Source organism: Heterocephalus glaber, unplaced genomic scaffold (assembly GCF_053883595.1).
Source record: "Heterocephalus glaber isolate CG9 unplaced genomic scaffold, H.glaber_assembly_v1.0 deba00001606, whole genome shotgun sequence".
In the NCBI taxonomy this organism is placed as follows: domain Eukaryota; kingdom Metazoa; phylum Chordata; class Mammalia; order Rodentia; family Bathyergidae; genus Heterocephalus; species Heterocephalus glaber.
In genome coordinates, this window is record NW_028258377.1 from 17405383 (window position 1) to 17422935 (window position 17553).

Below are 17553 nucleotides of genomic sequence, written 5' to 3' on the forward strand. Positions count from 1 at the left end.
ACAAGATGGAAACAGTTTATCTTCTTGTCAGTAGTGAGGACACTCCGTTTGCCACACTGTCACCGGGACTGGTGTTGTCATTATTGCCTGTGTTTGCTGGTTTAATATGTATGAATGATCCCCTCTGGGAAGGCCTTCTCCTAGAGGGGAGGGAGCATCTCAAACTCATTGGAGGAGGATTCTTTGGGCTGGATAACCTCTTGGAGCCTGTGGCCTGTGAATCACATTTTATTTGCTGGTCATGGTGGGTTTAGAATGAAAGTGGCCCTTGTTAACGTGTATTTCATGGTGAAATGCTTCCGTAGATGTTTGTTCTCTGTGGAATACCTCCAGAGATGGAAAACTCATTTCCTTGTTGGTAGCAGATGACTCCAAAGGGAGTTTATTGGTTCACATAACTGAAAAGTCTGAGGAGAGTCTGCCTTCAGGAACAGCTGGCTCCAGGTGCTCTACAGATTCAGCAACATTGCCCTCCTCCTGTGGGGGTTCCTGCTTCTCTCATCCTGGCCTCATTCTCACCTAGGCTCTGTGAGGCGTGGAAAGATGGGCTACAAGACCCTTCTGCTCTACTGGGTTAGCAACTCCAGAGAAAGAGAAAGCTACTTTCCTGATAGCTTCGGCAAAACTCTACAAACAACAGAGCAGAAAACACCCAGGTCTGGCCTTATTGGCCTTCCTGTGGTCCCCTGCCCACCCCTGAACCAGCAGCTGTAACAAGGTTCAGCTCTCTGATTGGGTAGGTTTAGAGTGTGCACCTGAGCCAGGAGCAGTAAGCCTTTGATGAATCCTGAGAGCAGAGGGGCATTACTCCCCAACAGCTGGGGTTTGCATCCACGGTGCAAGTGGGTGCTGGCCAAGTGCCTGCTATCCCCAACCCCTGGGATTCACTTCCTGACAGGTGCCGTGGCTCTCAGGCCAGAAATTAGGGTTCCCCCAGGGGCAGCCTCTCCAGGACCTTTGCTCTTGTGCTCTTGCTGACTTCTTGGCGCAGGCAGCGTGCTCACATCTGGGTCTCTGCTTTCTCCTTTGTGGACTCAGTTTCCCCTGCTGCAGAAGGGGAGTTGGGAGTCGGAGTTTAGGACTTGTGGCCAAAGTTCTCTGTGCTTCCTAAGTTCTGAGATAGCAGCCACTTCCTGAGAGGAGGAAGAAGGATGCAGTGGTGATCAGCTAGCGGCCGGGAGAGAAGGGGAGGACAACTGTCAGGAAGCCCCCAGCTCCTGCACGGCTGCCTGGGCCCCTGGGTGGGTTCCCCACCTCTTCTAGACCCAGCCCTGGCTGGCACAGGGGGAGAATTGTTCCCACAGAGGTGTCTGGGCCAGAAAACACAAGTGGTCACTGTGTGTCTGTCCTCCGGGGTGTGGCCCGAGGCATTAGTCACTGCTGGTCAGCAGTGGGGCTGGGCAAAGATGCCCCCACCCATGCCTAGCTTCACACAGTAGGAAAGAGGATGTCGGTGCCCACAGACGGCCGATTGTTCTGGGTGTGACTCCTTGCCCATACATTCCCACATGAACCCCATCTGTGCAGACAACTCTTGCTTTCCAAGACTGCCCACGCCCCAAGATCACACCACAGCGTAGAGAGAGCTTAGACATCACTGGACATCACTGTCCCAGCCTTAGCCTCTACAGAGGGGAAACTGAGGCCCAGGCAGGATGTTTGCAGAATTTATAGGCACCTCTGGCAAAGCAGTGAGGATCAAAGGCTTTGAAACCACATCAGCTGAAATTTGGAGCCTAGTCGTATTTGCTGTGACCTTGGGCAAGGATGCCCTTGGGCAAATGACTTTACTTCTCTGAGCATTTGTCATCGTTTTTCTTTTTCATTTTTTTTTTAGACACGGTCTTGCTGTGTTGCCCAGGTTGGCTCCAAACTCCTGTGCTCAAGTGATTCTCCTGGCTCAGCCTCCCAAGTAGCTGGAACTATACAGTCAGGTGCCACTATACCTTGTCATCATTTTTTCTTTCAGATAAAATGGAGCTGGGCATGATAGCGCACACCTATAATCCCAACACTTTGGAGACTGAGACAGGAGGATTGTCACAATTTCGAGCCTGGGCTACATAGTTTGAGGCCAGCCAGGACTGCATAGTGAGACTGCTCTCAACCAAAAGGAAAAAAAAAAAAGAAAATAAAAAAAATCGGGTTGATGATATATAGAGAGAGTTATAAAAATTGAGGGAATTGGGCTGGGGATTTAGCTCAGTGGCACCACACCTGCCTTGCAAGTGCAAGATTCTGAGTTTGATCCACAGTGCCGCAAAAAAAGAGAAAAAAAAAAAATGAGAGAATTAAGCAGTGTTCTCTCTCAGATCTAAGTTTCATTTTCAGGTTCCCTTTAGGGGCATGGTGGCCCCAGGCTGCAGACTCACAGAAAAGGAAGGGTTGTAAGCAATTGCACCTGTTTTAGCAGTTGGTCTTAGGTTGCATGAAATTCATTGGTTGACTTGATCACATGCCTATTCTTGAGCCAATCACTGTGACCAGAGAGAATGCAGGGTTCTCATTGGCCAGGATGAATCACCCACACAGTTCTAGTTAGTGGCATAGAGTTAGTTAGCTCTGTTGCAGCTTAGGGACTGGAAAGGAGATCAGTCTGGCTATGCTAAAGAAAAATCAAGGAAGGAAGGGTGGATTATGTTATGAGGGGGTGGGGCACGATAATTTTCCACAGCAAATTCTCATTGGACAGTGGTGGTAAACCTATGGCATGTGTGCCATAGCAGGCTGTTTGTTATTGAAAGCTCTGAAAGGTTTGCCATCACAGTCCTAGGACTTGTTAGAAGTGCCTCACATTAATTTCAGTAAGTAATGCCTCACATTAATCAGTAAATAATGATTGAATGAATGAATGAATGAATGAATGAATAGGAAATAAGCTGTCAACACAGTATAGTAAAGAGAACTCTAGACGGGGAGTCAGGGCACCACCATAGCTTACAACCTTGGGTGACTCCCAGTACTTCAAGCCTGAGTCTGTCTGTCTGGGAAATGTGTACCACAAGCAGTGTCAGCCTTAGTGGCTCAAGGGTGGATTTAAGTGCTGGTAGTCTCAGTACTTGGCAGCTGCCATGCAGTCCCTGTGTGAGCGGTTGCTATTAGATGTGGTTGGCCTTTACCTTTAGCAAAGGGAGATGGAGTAGGGAACCCTGGGCATGGACCAAGAAAGGGCTTTGGGACATGATTTGGAGCTCAGGATCTTGGATCCAGGCAGGCTCATGTGTGGATCTTATCTTTATCCTCCTAATCGCTGTGTGGCTTGAAACAAATTGTATGACTCTCTGAAGCTCAGTTTCCTCACCTGTTAAGTGAGGACCATAGTATTTGTCTTCAAGGGCTGGTTGGCTGCGAGCACTCTGGCAGTGTTAGCTGTTTTAATCGTCCACATTATTACATCCCCGTTGCCTCACAGTGATGGACTGTTGCCTCAGCCGGACTTCTAAGGAATTTCACTTTGGCCAAGTTATGGTTTCTCCTGACAGCTGCTGCCCGTGGTAGGTTCTGATACCTATAAAATCCGAGCAGGGTGCCAGGCAGCCTTCTTCCCTGGTGTTGACTCTGGCACCCCGCAGGAGGCCCACCCTGTGGTCAATGCTGCCTTTCAGGGTGGCAGGCAAAGCAGTTTTGTGCCCTCCTGGAAAATAGTCCTCACCTCCTCCACTGTTAGGGGAAAACATCCCTTTCCAGGAAGCCTGGGGCAAAGTGGCAGGCAGCCTTCTTCACCAGCTCTCAGGAGTGAAAGGCGAATGACCAAAGGGCTGGTGGCCTCAGTCTGGTCAGCGTGGTCGAGGTGGCTTCCGTGGCCACCTTGCTGTAGCCCTGGCCAGCCCTCTTAGCCCCCAGCCTTCCTCTCTTCGGAGGAGCAGAGCTGCCTGACTTCTCTTCTGGGCTTGGAGGGGACGGGAGCGTGAGGGTGGGGAAGAGACGGAGAGGGAGGAGTGTTGTACAGAAGTGAAAGGATTCTTTGCTGTTTCCCTGGTAGAGCCATTTTAAAAAATCAGCTGTGGGCCGGGGATTTAGCTCAGCAGTTCCGACGCCTGCCTTGGAGGTGCAAGGTCCCGAGTTCAGTCCCCGGTACCAAAAAAAATATCTCCTGTACAAGAAATCTAAAGGCAGATAAAGAGTCAGGTGTGTGTGTGCTGGGGTGAGGGTGGGGAATCCAGTTGCTTAATTGATAAGGTTTCTAAGGTGCTCTGAACAGACTTTCAAGTTCAATTTAGGAGCGAGGACCCCCCCCCCCCAGGTCAGGCGGATGTGCAGGCAAATTCCAGGACAAGGCTGGGCCTCTAGTACCATTCCGTGGTGGCCTGGGCTCCTGCCTGGGGTGCTGGGGTTTCAGAGCCTCTGGCCTGGGAGGGACTTGATGGAGGAAGAGTATGGATTTGGGGGCAGGCCTGGCAGCATTCCAGATCCACACTGCCGCTTTATCAGGGGCTCTGCCTCAGTCTTCTGCTCTGTACATGACGTAATAATATCTCTGGCACTGGAGGGTGGTGGAGATCACGAGTGAGTTAACACACAGGTGTGGGAGGTGTAGACCACTGCTGTGTGGAGGGGGCCTGATAAATGTGCAGCTGTGGTCATTACTGTATGGGCCCCCAGGGAGTTTGCAGTTCAGTGAACAAAAAATTACCTAGTCCGAGAATATATAAAAAGCAAATGAATATAAAAATGGCCTGTTTGCGTCACTCTCCTGCGTCACTTCCTTCCGGAAGGCTCCGGGATGGGGTTGGGAGCCCTCCAAGGTCCCACCTCCCAGCCTAAGCACACAGTCTCATCCCTCTCAGGGGAAGGGATTTCTCCAACTAGGCCAGGACCCACCCGCCAAAGGCCAGGGAGAGGGAGGCTCTGTCCCTGTCCGATGGGGACCCTGTCCAGTGGGAACGCTGCGCAGGAGCAGAAAGCATTCAGTCTTTGAAGTTAGATAAGCCAGACCCAAATACTGGTGCCACTCCCCTCGTTCTGGTCACGTCTGCTCTCTGATTTATCTGGGAGCAGGGAAACTGGGCTGCTGGCTGCTGGGTTCTGATCACGTGATGGTGAATGTGTCACCGTCCCTGGGGGCAAGATGTGTAGGAGTGACTCTGCCGCCAACATTCTAGGTGGAGTTGGCGTCCATAGTTGTTACTGGGACAAGAGTGGATCCATCAGTAGCATCCTCAGGAAGATGCTGAGGTGGGGACCAGCTCTGAGGTGCTCGAAGAGAGTCACGAAGCCCATTTTCCCTTTGCTTTGCGGCACATGGCTTCTCAGTCTCCAGATGAGCAGCTTGCTTTTAGGGACCCTGTTGTCCCAAAACGTGCCCTTTTCAGACCCTGGACTCTTGTGGCAGGGGAGGATGCTGACACAGCGTCCCCCTGGCTCATAGGCTACGGGGAGCTGTGTCATTGCCTCCTGTTTCCAGGAGCCCAGCTCATGCTGTGGAATGAGGTGGGCTGCTTGCACTACTTGGATCGTTATTTCTCTCTCACACTCTTTTTTGAATATTGATAAGATATATATATGTAATATATATAATGTCATTCTCAGCGTATTAGCCTTTCAAGAGTGTAAGTTCTAAGGCACTAAGTTTTTCTGCAAGTTGGGTAGCCATCACCGGATCATCTATATTCCAAATTTTTTATCATCCCCAGCAAACACTCTGTTCCCACCAAACAGAAACTCCTCATTTTCCCCTTCCCCATCTATGAATTTATCTCATAGTAAATGGAATCCTACGGTGTTTGGTCTTTTGTGTCTGGTTTCTTTCTTTCTGTTATTTTTTTTTTTGGTACCGGGGATTGAACTCAGGACCTTGCACTTGCGAGGCAGGCACGGTGCCACTGAGCTAAATCCTTGGCCCTGGCTTATTTCACTTAGCAAACGTTCTTAAGATTTATCCATGTTGTAGCATGTATCCGAATTTTATTCCTTTTAATGAAGGCAGCCTGAGCAATTTAGTGAGATCCTGTCTCAAAAAAAAAAACAACGTTGCCCAGGTGACATGCATCTAGGGGGAAATTCCACTGGAAATGGGCATTTACATAAAAGGCTTTTTCACTCTACTTTTTAAAACTTCTTGTCAGTGCTGAGAATCAAATCAAGGCCTCATGCGTGCTAGGGAAGCACTTGCCAGACAGCCACACCCCCAGCCCTTCTTTCTGCTGTGTGAAATTATGCAAATAAAGGATCACATTTCTCTTCACACTTTTCCAGCTGCGTGGAGAGGATGAAAGTACCCAGCAATCCCTCTCTATCTTCAGGCCCTTCCCTAGCTAACTGTCAGGCTAGTTTTCCTTGGATTTATAGACACATGTGAATGTGTATGAAGGTATAGTTTTCTTCTTTATTTAGTTTTCTTTTTGGGTTTTGCTGTTGTGTGTGTGTGTGTGTGTGTGTGTGTGTGTGTGTGGTGCTGGGGATAGAACTCAGGGTCTTGTGCATACTATGCAAGCACTCTACCACTGTGCCAAAGCCTTTGCTCTTTTTCTTGTAATTTTTTGAGACAAGACCCTGCTAAATTGCCCAGGCTGGCCTCAAACTTGCAATCTTCCTGACAGCCTCTCAAGTAGCTGGGATTACAAGCATGTGCCATCATGCTTTGTAGTTTTGTATTTTGTGCTACTTTTATTGTGTGGTGACTGGGATCTTTTTTTTTTTTTTGTACCAGGGATTGAACTCAGGTCCTTGCACTTGCGGGACAGGCAGCAGAACCACTGAGCTAAATCCCCAGCCCTGGGATCATTTCATTGAACAAATCAACGATCTTTCCATGTTGGTATTGATAGCACTAACCTATTTTTTTATTTTTATTTATTTCACAGAATGGATGTGATGTACTTGTGTTATTATTATTAAACACAAAACATTGTTTCTGGTGTGTGTTCTTCTGTGTGGCCCTGGCCCATCGTCTCAGTTGCTCTGGACATCCGACCTCTGTTTTCACACTCATGCAGGGCTCCCTGGGCTGCCTTGCAGGGATCAGCTTCCTGCCCAGCTGCCTTGCTGACCTTTGTGTCTCCCTTTGCAGGCCAAGAATAAGGAGACGGGTGCCTTAGCTGCTGCCAAAGTCATCGAGACCAAGAGTGAAGACGAGCTTGAAGACTACATCGTGGAGATTGAGATCCTGGCCACTTGTGACCACCCCTACATTGTGAAGCTCCTGGGAGCCTACTACCATGACGGGAAGCTGTGGGTAAGGACACTACCCTGCTCTCCCTCAGCCCCTGTGGGCTGGTACTCTAGAGCCGTCATGGTCTTCAGCTCTTCCTCAGGAGCTCTTTGGAGGCAAGGGCTGGGGCGAGAGGAAGGTGCAGTGGAGGGCTCTGAGGCCCCTGGCTTGCCCTTCCCGTGGAATCTCCCCCTACTGGGAAGAGGGGCAGTGGTTTGGAGTAAGAGGCAATTCCAGAACTCTAGTGTCCTTAAATTCCAGTGCTGCTGCTTAAATATCTGGGTAATCCCAGACGCACTCTAAATCTGTCATTGCCTTGGTTTCTCCAACTGTATATAATAGGACTCATAATACAGAATGAGCCACCTTAATCCAAAAATCTGAAATAGAAATTGCTCTAAAATATGACCAGTCCTCAAAAAGTGTCAGGTGTCAGAGCATTTTGGATTTCTGATCCTCAGATTAGGGATATTCAATTAGTAAAATATATGTAAATAGTTTAAAATCTGAAATGGTCCAAATCTGAGATAGTCCAAAATCTGAAATACTCCCGGTCCCAAGCATTTTGCCGTCCGCTGACCTGCCTGTCTGCAGCGGGCTGATTCGGCGCGTTCCGCGCAACTCTCCCAAGCATTTTGGAAAAGGGTTACTCATCCTGTAGTATCCCCCTCATGGAGTGGTTGCAGGGATTAATGAGTCAATTCCTGACAAGTGCTTAGAATAGTGCTGGGCCCATGTAAGAGCTGGGTAGGTGCTGGCTATTCTGTTATTTGTGGAATTAACATCCATTCTGCAGCTGCTCCAGCACCAAAGAAGGGGCCCTTCCACAGCCCCCCCATTCTCTGCTCTTTGTAAACCAGTTTTCTATGTAAAAGGTCTCTGTGCTTGTGTGTGGTGCTGAGGCTAGGACCCAGAGCTTTGCATGTGCTAGGCAAATGCTTTATTACTGAGCTGGACCCCCAGTCAAAATACCATTGTTTTTGTCCCCCCAAATCAGTACCACATTGAAGCAAAATAGTGTGCAGGGAAAGTCTCAAGTAAATTCTAGATACAGTTGGATGAACATCAGAATCATGTGTAGATGTTTTGAGAAGGCTGCCGAGAGGCCGATAGGGGAGTGGGTATCTCAGCTGTTGGAGCTGAGTGGCCTGGGGTTGTGTTAGTACACATAGCAGCAGTGATCATAACTGTGGTGATTGGGAAGGGATTTTATGGAGGGGCTGGACTCAGGGCTTCATGCAGGCTGACACCCACTCTACCCCTGAGCTGTACTCCCAGGCCAGGAAGGGATTTTGTTTTTTGTTTGTTTTTTTTTTTTTTGGTACCAGGGATTGAACTCAAGACCTTGCGCTTTTGAAGCAGGCAACAGAAAGGAAGGGATGTTTTAAGCATTATATAAGCTATTATGGTAGTTTATTATGCATAGAGTTTTACTGTGTTTTTCTTACATTTTAGGAAATTGGTAGAGAGATTAAAGATGACATTTTATCATTTTTCCCATTTAAAGTAATGAGAAATAGAGTCGTGGCTTTTTTGGAACAGAATTCTTCATGTTTAGGAACAGAGCTACTGTTGCTATGTGGGGAAATCTGTTTCATTTGAGGAAAAGATGCTGGTGCTTAAACCAATGGAGAGCTCACAAACCATTGTGTGTCCTTCTCACTTCACAACTGAAGTTGGCAAGGGGAAGCCAGTGGCCCAGGGGCTGGGGACTTGGCCCTGTTAGCGTGTGTTCTTCTGTACTCCTTTATTATAATGAAACTCCAGAGGCTGTGTACTTTATAAAGAAAAGAGCTCAGGGGCTGGGATTCAGCTCAGTGGTTCCGCCGCCACTTGCCTTGCAAGCACAAGGACCTGAGTTCGATCCCTGGTACAAAAAAAAAAAAAAAAGAAGAAGAAAGAGCTCATAGTTTAGAGGTTCCAGGCCGTGGCACTAGCACTGGCTCAGGTCTGATGAGGACCTCATGGTAGAGGACTTCCTGGTGAAAGCTCGTGCCAGAGGGAGAAATCACACTGCAAGACAGAAGCCAGGAGACCAGGGAGCCAGGGAACTTTGTTAATGCCCTCCAGGGAGTGCCCCCGAGACCCATTACCTTGCACCAGTCCTCATCTCCTGAAGGTCCCATTCCTCCACTGTGACCCGCTGAGGACAGCTTCTAACACAGGAACCTTACACCACAGCAGGTTCCACCGGAGCTCTGTCCTCTAACACTACCTGCCCCAGAGCAAGGCCACCTCTTGAAGCATCTCCTTGGGGACCTACTTGGCAGCAGGGGAGTAAAACCACCACCATGACCATCAGCTTCAGCTCCAGAATCCCTTTGTCCACTGTCTCTGGGGACCTTGGGAGGAGAGCAGTGTAGTGAGAGCCACCAGGTGGTCACCCTTTCCTGGAGGAGGGGACAGAGGCACAGAGAGAGGAGGTCCCTTGCTCAGTCAGTCACACAGCTGAGGCTGGGCAAGCTACGACTATGCGTTTTCTCTGTCCTAATTTACAGTGCTGCTTTTGTTTTTGGTACCGGGGATCGAACTTGGGTCCTTATGTTTGCACAGCAGGCGGCGAAACCACTAAACTAAATCCCTGGCCCTGCTTTTTTTTTTTCTTTTGGTACCAGGGATCAAACTCAGGACCTTGCACTTTCGAGGCAGACAGTGTCACCACTGAGCTAAATCCTGGCCCTACAGTGCTACTTTTTAAAATGCTTTCTTCTTTAAAGAAATTATACAAGTAGTATATATGTCTAATCATCAGAGAAAAATTAGAATATACAGAAAAGCAAGAAAAAGAAATTAAAATCATCTAAGTATTTACACTGGAGATAACCACTGATAACAGAACATATTTTTCTAGACTATTTTTACCCACAAAAATTTTTAAGAAATAAAAATTATCATTCTGGTTACTTTATCTTTCACCTTGTCATTTGAGATATATTTAGAATTTTTTTTTTTTTTTTTTTTTTTGCGATGCTGGGTATGGAACCCAGGACCTGGCTCACACTAGGTGAGAGTTCTACCACTGGGCGAACCCTCAGCCCATTAGAACTTTTCATGTCCATAGAGAAACACTTGCATCTTTATTTTTTATTCTCCTGAAGAAATCCATCATCTTCCCATATATTCTCTATTGTTGAGCATTTCAGCTGCTTCTGATTTTTCTTTTGTTGTTGTAAACAACTCTATGATGAACATCTCTGAATTTGTTGGATTCTTGTCTGGGATCCTCTTTATAAGCATTTTTACCTTTTTGGGCAGGTTTGTACTGGGGATTGAACCCAGAATTTTTGCACTGAGCTCCATCCCCAGCCTTTTTAATTTTTTTTTTTTTTTTGGTACTGGGGATTGAACTCAGGACCTTGTGCTTGCCAGGCAGGTGCAGCACCACTGAGCTCCATCCCAGCCCTTTAATTTTTAAATTTTAAATTTTTTTTTTTTTTTTGAGACAGAGTCTTGTTATATAGTCCAGGCTGGCCTTGAACTCACTTTGTAGCCCAGGTTGTCCTCCAGCTCACAGTGATCCTTCTGCCTCAGCCTCCCTAGTGCTGGGATTATACAAATATGCTACCATGCCTGACCTTTATTTATTTATTTATTTATTTATTTATTTTTCAGAATACAAATAAAAGTTTATTATACAAAATTAAGGCCTTCATATTACACACTTCACTAAGGCTAAAGAAAGACTACATGGTTTAAATCTTTCACAAAAATTTCACTTTTACTTCTCCCCACCTCCAACCATTAAAATGGTCTGACCAAATGTTATCAAAACAAACACCATAAATAACACCAAGTCCCTTAAACATGACTATCTCAAATGTTGTTTCTTGGCATAGGTGATCTTCATTGCATGGGATGGTGTGATTTTAAACCCTTGTTTTTTGGTTTTTTTAGTGCTGGGGATCGAACTCAGATCCTTCTGCCTGCACAGCAGGCGGCAAAAGCACTGAGCCAAATCCCCGGCCCCAGATCTTAAACCCTTGTAATGCAACCCTGGCAGCTCCAGCCTGCCCATCATTTTCAAATTCCACAAAAGCAATGTCATGCCTTCCAGGTACCAGACGTACTTCCTTAAAACCAGGAAACTGATTAAACAGCATGGATAGCATCATCTCGTTAGTCTCTTCTGGTAAATTATTAAGGAATAAAATATAGTTTGGAGGGTAATCAGGGACCTGAGGATTTGGTGTTGCATTTCCTTGGATATTAGTTGTTGATGTTCCCTGGCCAGGCTTTTTGTTTGCAGGTGTTGCAGTTTGTTCCACAGTTTTGGCTTTTTTCTTTTCTTTTTTTTCTTTTCCTTGTCAACAAAAGTGCCACACATTTTAGATATTATATCAGAATCTGTTTTTGCATACTGGATTCGTGTTGGTGTGCCATAAAATGAGAATCCTTGTAACTGTCTTAAAGCATTTGTTTATGAACCCAGTTCTTTAAATATAACAAAGACCTGGCCTCGAATCTTCATAGTCTTTAAAGCCACAATATCTACCACATGCCCAAATTGAGAAAACAGTGCATATAGGGATCGCTTCAATTCTTCTTTTTTAATTTTGTCATTCATATTGTCGATATAAATTGTATGATTTGGTCTAGTATCCATGTTTGGGTAACAGAAACTGTATGCAGCCCATGAAGCCTAAGATTATTTCTTCAAATAACCTTTGCGCCTATTCTGTTCCAAACTCCAACAGCTGAGGGTCGGGCCGAGCAGCCCCGGGAACCCTAACCGCCAGGTACAGAGCGATCCCCTGGCCTTTATTTTTTGAGACATGGTCTAAAATGGTTATCTCCAGTGTAAATACTAGGATAGTTTTAATCTTCTTTTCATTTTATTTTATTGTATTGTATTATTATTTTTTTTTACCGCTGATCAAACTCGGGACCTTGCGCTTGTGAGGGAAGGTGGCAGAACCACTGAGCTAAATCCCTGGCCCCCAGTTTTTTCTTCTGCTTTTCTGTATATTCTCATTTTTCTCTGATGATAATATACGTAATGTTTGTATAATCTTTTTAAAGAAGAAAAAACATTTCAAAGAGCAGTCTGTAAATTAGAACAGAGAAACTACACATTGTAGTTAAATTGCAGAGTTGCCCAGGCTGGGCTTGAGGTTATAATTCTCCTGCCTCAGCCTCCCAGAGTGCTGGGATTACAGGCATGTGTCACCCTACTCAGCTCAGTTTTTAACGTTTTTAAATTTGTATTTCCAAACTGGTCTCAAACAGCCACTTTGATATGAACCAAAGAATTCTGTTGGCCACCTACCCATCCACCCATTGGTCTGTCCATCCTCTTGTCTGTCCATTCATGTATTTTTTGGACTGTGATTGTGCCCATTAAGAATATCACATGTCTGTTCCCATTATTGATTGTGGCCAGGTCCCAAGTTCATCACTGTCTCGGGTTCAAAGTTAACACCAAGGAGAGCTAGCATTTATTGAGGACTTGCTCTGTACTGGACCTTTCCCTGTGAGTTTTACTTGCATTGTGTCATTTAGTCTTCTTGGAGGTTGTTGCTTTGTCCCTGCCTTACAGAAGAAAATGAGAAACAAAGAAGCCTAAGTAAGTTGCCTCAGGCCACACAGCTAGAAAGTGGCTGAGCTAGAAAACCAGATAGAGAAAAAAACAGTTGTTAACTGGATTGTGACTGTCATGTGGTGTTTAAATAGATACACCAGAATTTTCTGTTCCCAAATTGTCACTTTCGGCTGGTACTTTCTTATCCAAGGCTATTGCTGTGGCCCAAACTGTTTGTTACCCTCCTCATTTGGAGCTGCCCCCACGCCCTGCATTTGTTACTCTGTAGACTTTGAAAGCTGCTGTGTCCTCATTTTGTGGGATTCAGGTTCCAGATCGAGGTTGGGGAAGGTGGCGCCTGAAGCTGGTGGTTGAAGAGGGGACGTCAAGTAGAAGGGAAGGCAGGCAGCAGTGTGGAGGTGGAAAGGTGTAGCGTGTTCAGTTGACTGCTTTCTCAGGGCCTGTGAAAGGTCAAGGTGGTAAAATAACTGGAGGCCACATTGTAGAAGGCCTGAATGCCCAAGGTCAAAATCTTGTATTTGAACTTTCAGAGCAGGGGTGGTCGGAGCAGCATAAGTATTGCCTTGGACCTTGTTCGTCATGCACATAGACGATCAGGCTTCCCCTCGACCAGGAATTCTGGGATAGGACCCAGCAGTCTGCATTTTGTGGAGCCTTCCACGTGACCTTGATATTTGCCTAAGTTTGAAAACCACTTTTAGGCCATGGAGATGCACTTACAGGTTTTTTTTTTTTTTTTTTTTTTTGGTACCGGAGATTGAACTTGGGTCCTTGTGCTTGCGCAGCAGGCAGCGAAACCACTGAGCTAAATCCCTGGCCCTTATATATTTTTTTTTACAGGGGAGACCCACATGTTCTATGTTCTAAAAAGAACTCATGTTTGAGGGCCAAGAGTTAAGGCATTGAGTCTGATCAGGAAGTGGTAAAAAGAGGCTGTGCCAGAACCCCAAGGATGTGACTTGGAACATCATCTGGTCAGGAAAGGCTTCAGAGGAATGGGCATTTGAACTGGGTCTTACAGGATGCATAGGAGTCCTTTAGAGGGTTAAGAGAAGGAAGGACAGTCTAACAAGAGGAACCAGTATGTGTAAGTGTGGGGTAAAAGTCACGTGGTTGTGAGAGTTAAGGGTACACCAACTCTTTGGTGTTTACTTTTGTGTGATGGTTCTCAAGCCTATCTTGTGGCCAGGCCCAGGTCTTTGGTACATTCCTAAGAGTCAACTTGCCTTTGTGGGAGTCGTTAACAAAACCAGCCCTGGACCTGGGTTCTGCTTTTGGGCCTTCGGGTGAGAAACTGGCTGGTATCCAAGTGTCTCAGATTCCTTGTGCAGCTGCGGCAGCCTGAGACAGACTTTCCCCCTGCACAGGGTGGAGGTCCTTCACCAGACTGCCCCCTGCATAGTCTGCCGAAGTGAGCCCGTTTTCTTCTAGAATTTTTAATCTTAGAAGAATCCTTTTAGGGTACCTCCACTTCTGCTTTTAAGTATGAAATGGTGCAAGTGGATGGTACAGAGCAGCCTCAAAATGCTCTAGGCCATCACTGTACATTACACATATAATGTGAGCCACACATAGAAGTTTCCAGTAGCCACATTCCAAAGAGCAAAAAGAAATAAATAAATCTAATTTAAATAATTATTTAACCCAATCTATCAATAATACACTCATTTTTGACATGCAGTTAGTATTAATATTTTTAGGAAGAGAGCTGGGTATGGTGGCACACACTTGTAATCCCAGCACTGGGAGGCTGAGGCAGGAGGATCTGCACAAGTTTGAGGTCAGCCTGAACTACATAATGAAACCTTGTCTCAAAAAACAAAACAAGAGGATTTAGCTCAGTAGTTCTACTGCCTGCCTTGTAAGCGCAAGGACCCGAGTTCGATCTCCGGTACCAAAAAAAACAACAAAAAAACCCCAAATCAAATTATTAGTAAGGTATTTTACTTTTTTAAGTTATAAGTCTTCAAATCCAATATGTGTTTTACACTTTCAGCACATCTCAACTTACAAATTATTAGTTTTCATCAGAAATCCTGGATTTGTATCTAGATGTTGTAAAGTTCACAGTTGAAAAAAGCCAATTCACATCCCCAAGTGGTTCCAACATTCTTAAACATCTCCCAGTAACCAAATCAAGTGTCAGTTTTAACATAAAGTGATTAGATGTGAATAAAATAATGAATTTTCTTCCCCACGAGCCACATGTTGGAGCTTCGTGGCCCCGTGTGGTCAGTGGCTTGTCCACTGAGAGAGAAGCGCAGGTGCTGTGGCCCCCAGATGGCTGAGTGCAAGAAACCCCAGCCTGGCCTCCTGAGTTCCCTCTGCCATCTCATTGCCTCTTGCACCAGATTTCAGTCCCTGGGGAAGTCTTTTGGGGCAGGGAGTCTGTTCTACACATTCATTGTGGGAGCGAGAGAGAGGCATGCTGGTAAATGTGCAACAGCTGTCTCCCTGGGAAGAAAAGCCCTGGTGTGCAGTGCGTGCCCATTTCCGTAGTGTAAATACTCCCACTGTGGTCAGTTTCAAGCTGCCAGTGTGATTGTACTGACACAGTTGAGAAGGACTCTCCCCTCCCTGGGCTCAAAGGCTAGTGGTGGGAACAAATATCCTAAAAGCAAAGAAAGAACAAAGTGAGCTGGGCATGGCGGTGCATGGCTGTAATCCCAGTTACTTTGGAGGCTAAAGCAGTAGAATTACAAGTTGAAGGTTGGGCTCAGCAACTTTCAAGAGATTATCACAAAATAAACAGGGAAGGGGATATAGCTCAATGGTAGAGCACTCCTGGGTACAATACCCAGTGTTATGGGAGAAAAAAAAGTAAGTGGCAAGTAGTAAATGGGTAGAAGAAAAACCAATGAGGAAATGCAGTGGAGCTTCCTGGGCAGGGGCAGGATGGGCAGGGAAAAGTTCTCTCATGAGGTGATACTTTAGCTGAGCTTGAAAGAGGCAGACATGTCAGGGAGAGGGTAGGAAGTGCAAAGGCCCTGAGCTTGTAGAGGACCAGATGGGACCTGTTAGGGCTGTTGCAGGTGTTAGGGCTGCAGTGGCAGAGGGAGAGCAGGAGAGAGGGAGATGAATGAGACTGGATTGCCCATACCCTAAGCATTTTATTTGCCAGGCTCTTCTAGGGGCTGGGACTTAGCAGGTGGAGGTCAGGTCCTGGTCCTCCCCAGTCTGGCAGGGAGGTGGCAAATGAACACATAGACCCAGAATGCAAGCTGTGAAATTGGGAGGCGGGGGCAAAACCGCCTTCTGTGTGCACTCAGGAGATGGTCTCCTTGGGCAGGCGTTGGAGAGGCAGCTGGCTTGGGGAGGATGGGGGAAACAGCACATGAAGGGTCCTGAGCATCTGGTGTTCAGATATAGTGAGAGCCAGGTGGCCAGGTAGGGTGGGTAGTGTGGATGGGGCAGGGAGGTGGGGGTTGTCACCTCACCCTGGGGTCAGGAAACCCCCAGGGGATTTCAGGCAGGGCAAACTGCCCTCTCCCTCCACTATTAGTTTAGTCTCCGACTGTGCTATCCTCTTCCCCATCCTGGGGTGGAAGAACTTGTTTCAGTTCTGGTTCTTGATGCCAAGTGGAGTTTTTAGCTGATCTCTTGAGTCTGTTTCTTTATCTCTAAAATGGGGATGGTGATAGAACCTAGCTCTTGGCATAGTTGTAAGGATTAACATATGTAGATTAGGTAAGGGCAGAGTGGTTGCCTAGTAAATGCCATTGCCTGTCTCTCCCCTCTTCCTCTACATCTTTCTTTTCATTCCCACTCCTCCCTCTGACGCCTCAGTTTCCTGCAGCCCTTGCACTTCTGCTTTTGACTTAATGAGACTTGGACACCATGTCAACCACAAATGGTAAGAAGGGGATCTTGGGCCAGGGATATAGCTCAGCAACACAGCACCTGACTGGTAAGCGAGAGGCCCTGAGTTTGATTTCCAATACCAAAAAAAGGAGGATCTTAGGGTGGGTGGGAAGGCCTAGAGGACAGTGTAGGCCTGGCAGTCCTTGATCTGCCCTGGAGGCCCAGCCCAGGTCAAGGCCATAAGTTCTTCTGACCCTGTCTTTCCTCTGGGTGGAAATTTGCCACAAGTTTATCTGCTGAGGAGTCCCCCTGCTAACCCTCCAGAGTAATGGCCCAGAAGGCCGTCTCTACCTTGGAGTCTTCCTGGGTTCCCCTTGATAAAAACTTGCGCTTCTTGCCAGTTGATGTTATGCACTTGGCAGGCTGGGATGTGTTTCAGCGGTGGAGCACTTGCCTAGCATGTGTCAGGCCCTGGGTTCCATCCCCAGTACCACAGAAACAAAAACCAAAAAGTGATGAGCTTTATAAGAGCCTCTTGGTAAGGCCGCTTCTCCCAAGGGAGGCTACTTCTCTCCCTTAATGATTTTTAAAGGTGACTCATTTTTTAGTAATTAAATAATTTATTTAAAAAGAAACCACTTTGTGAAGGATTTCAAGCTCCAAAGAAAACAACCTCCAATCCAGATTGATGTACCTGGCAAAACTATTTTTCAAAATTGATGAAGAAATAAAATATTTCCATGACAAAAAACACCTGAAGAAATTCATGACCACCAAACCAGCACTCCAAAATGTTCTGAAGGGCATTCAAGAAAGAGATAATGAGGACTACAACTCCATGAACCCCAACAGAATGAATCCACCAGGCAAGGTAAGCAATGAAACAGAGGGGAATAAAAGGGAACCAACAACAGGAAAATAACATGACAAGGATAAGTCAATACATATGAGTTATAACCATCAGTGTAAATGATCTCAAGTCACCAGACAAACAGATTGGAAGAATGGATCAAGAAGCAAGATCCAACAATATGTTTCATACGAGAAACACATTTAATTCTAA

The 17553-nt window shown here is 46.4% G+C and overlaps 1 protein-coding gene, 1 long non-coding RNA gene and 1 pseudogene across 4 annotated transcripts in view; 1 reads left to right on the forward strand and 2 right to left on the reverse strand.

Annotated features, from left to right (window-relative positions):
* Stk10 (serine/threonine kinase 10) overlaps positions 1–17553 on the forward strand; it is a 137146-nt gene that overhangs the window by 16287 nt on the left and 103306 nt on the right. For all 3 annotated transcript variants that reach the window (XM_087194835.1, XM_004836381.3, XM_004836382.3), the window contains exon 2: positions 7010–7174. Coding sequence is in view for 2 of the 3 variants with exons in the window: in XM_004836381.3 (XP_004836438.1) it covers positions 7010–7174 (165 nt within the window). In the remaining variant the exon portion in view is untranslated. The remainder of the gene's footprint in view (positions 1–7009; positions 7175–17553) is intronic.
* LOC110344720 (uncharacterized) lies at positions 35–4407 on the reverse strand. Its single transcript, XR_002387465.2, has 3 exons — positions 3302–4407; positions 956–1133; positions 35–526 (listed from the first exon to the last, which is right to left on the reverse strand). It is a non-coding gene; the product is annotated as an uncharacterized LOC110344720 (long non-coding RNA).
* Positions 7250–11859, reverse strand: LOC106010790 (U2 small nuclear ribonucleoprotein B'' pseudogene; annotated as a pseudogene).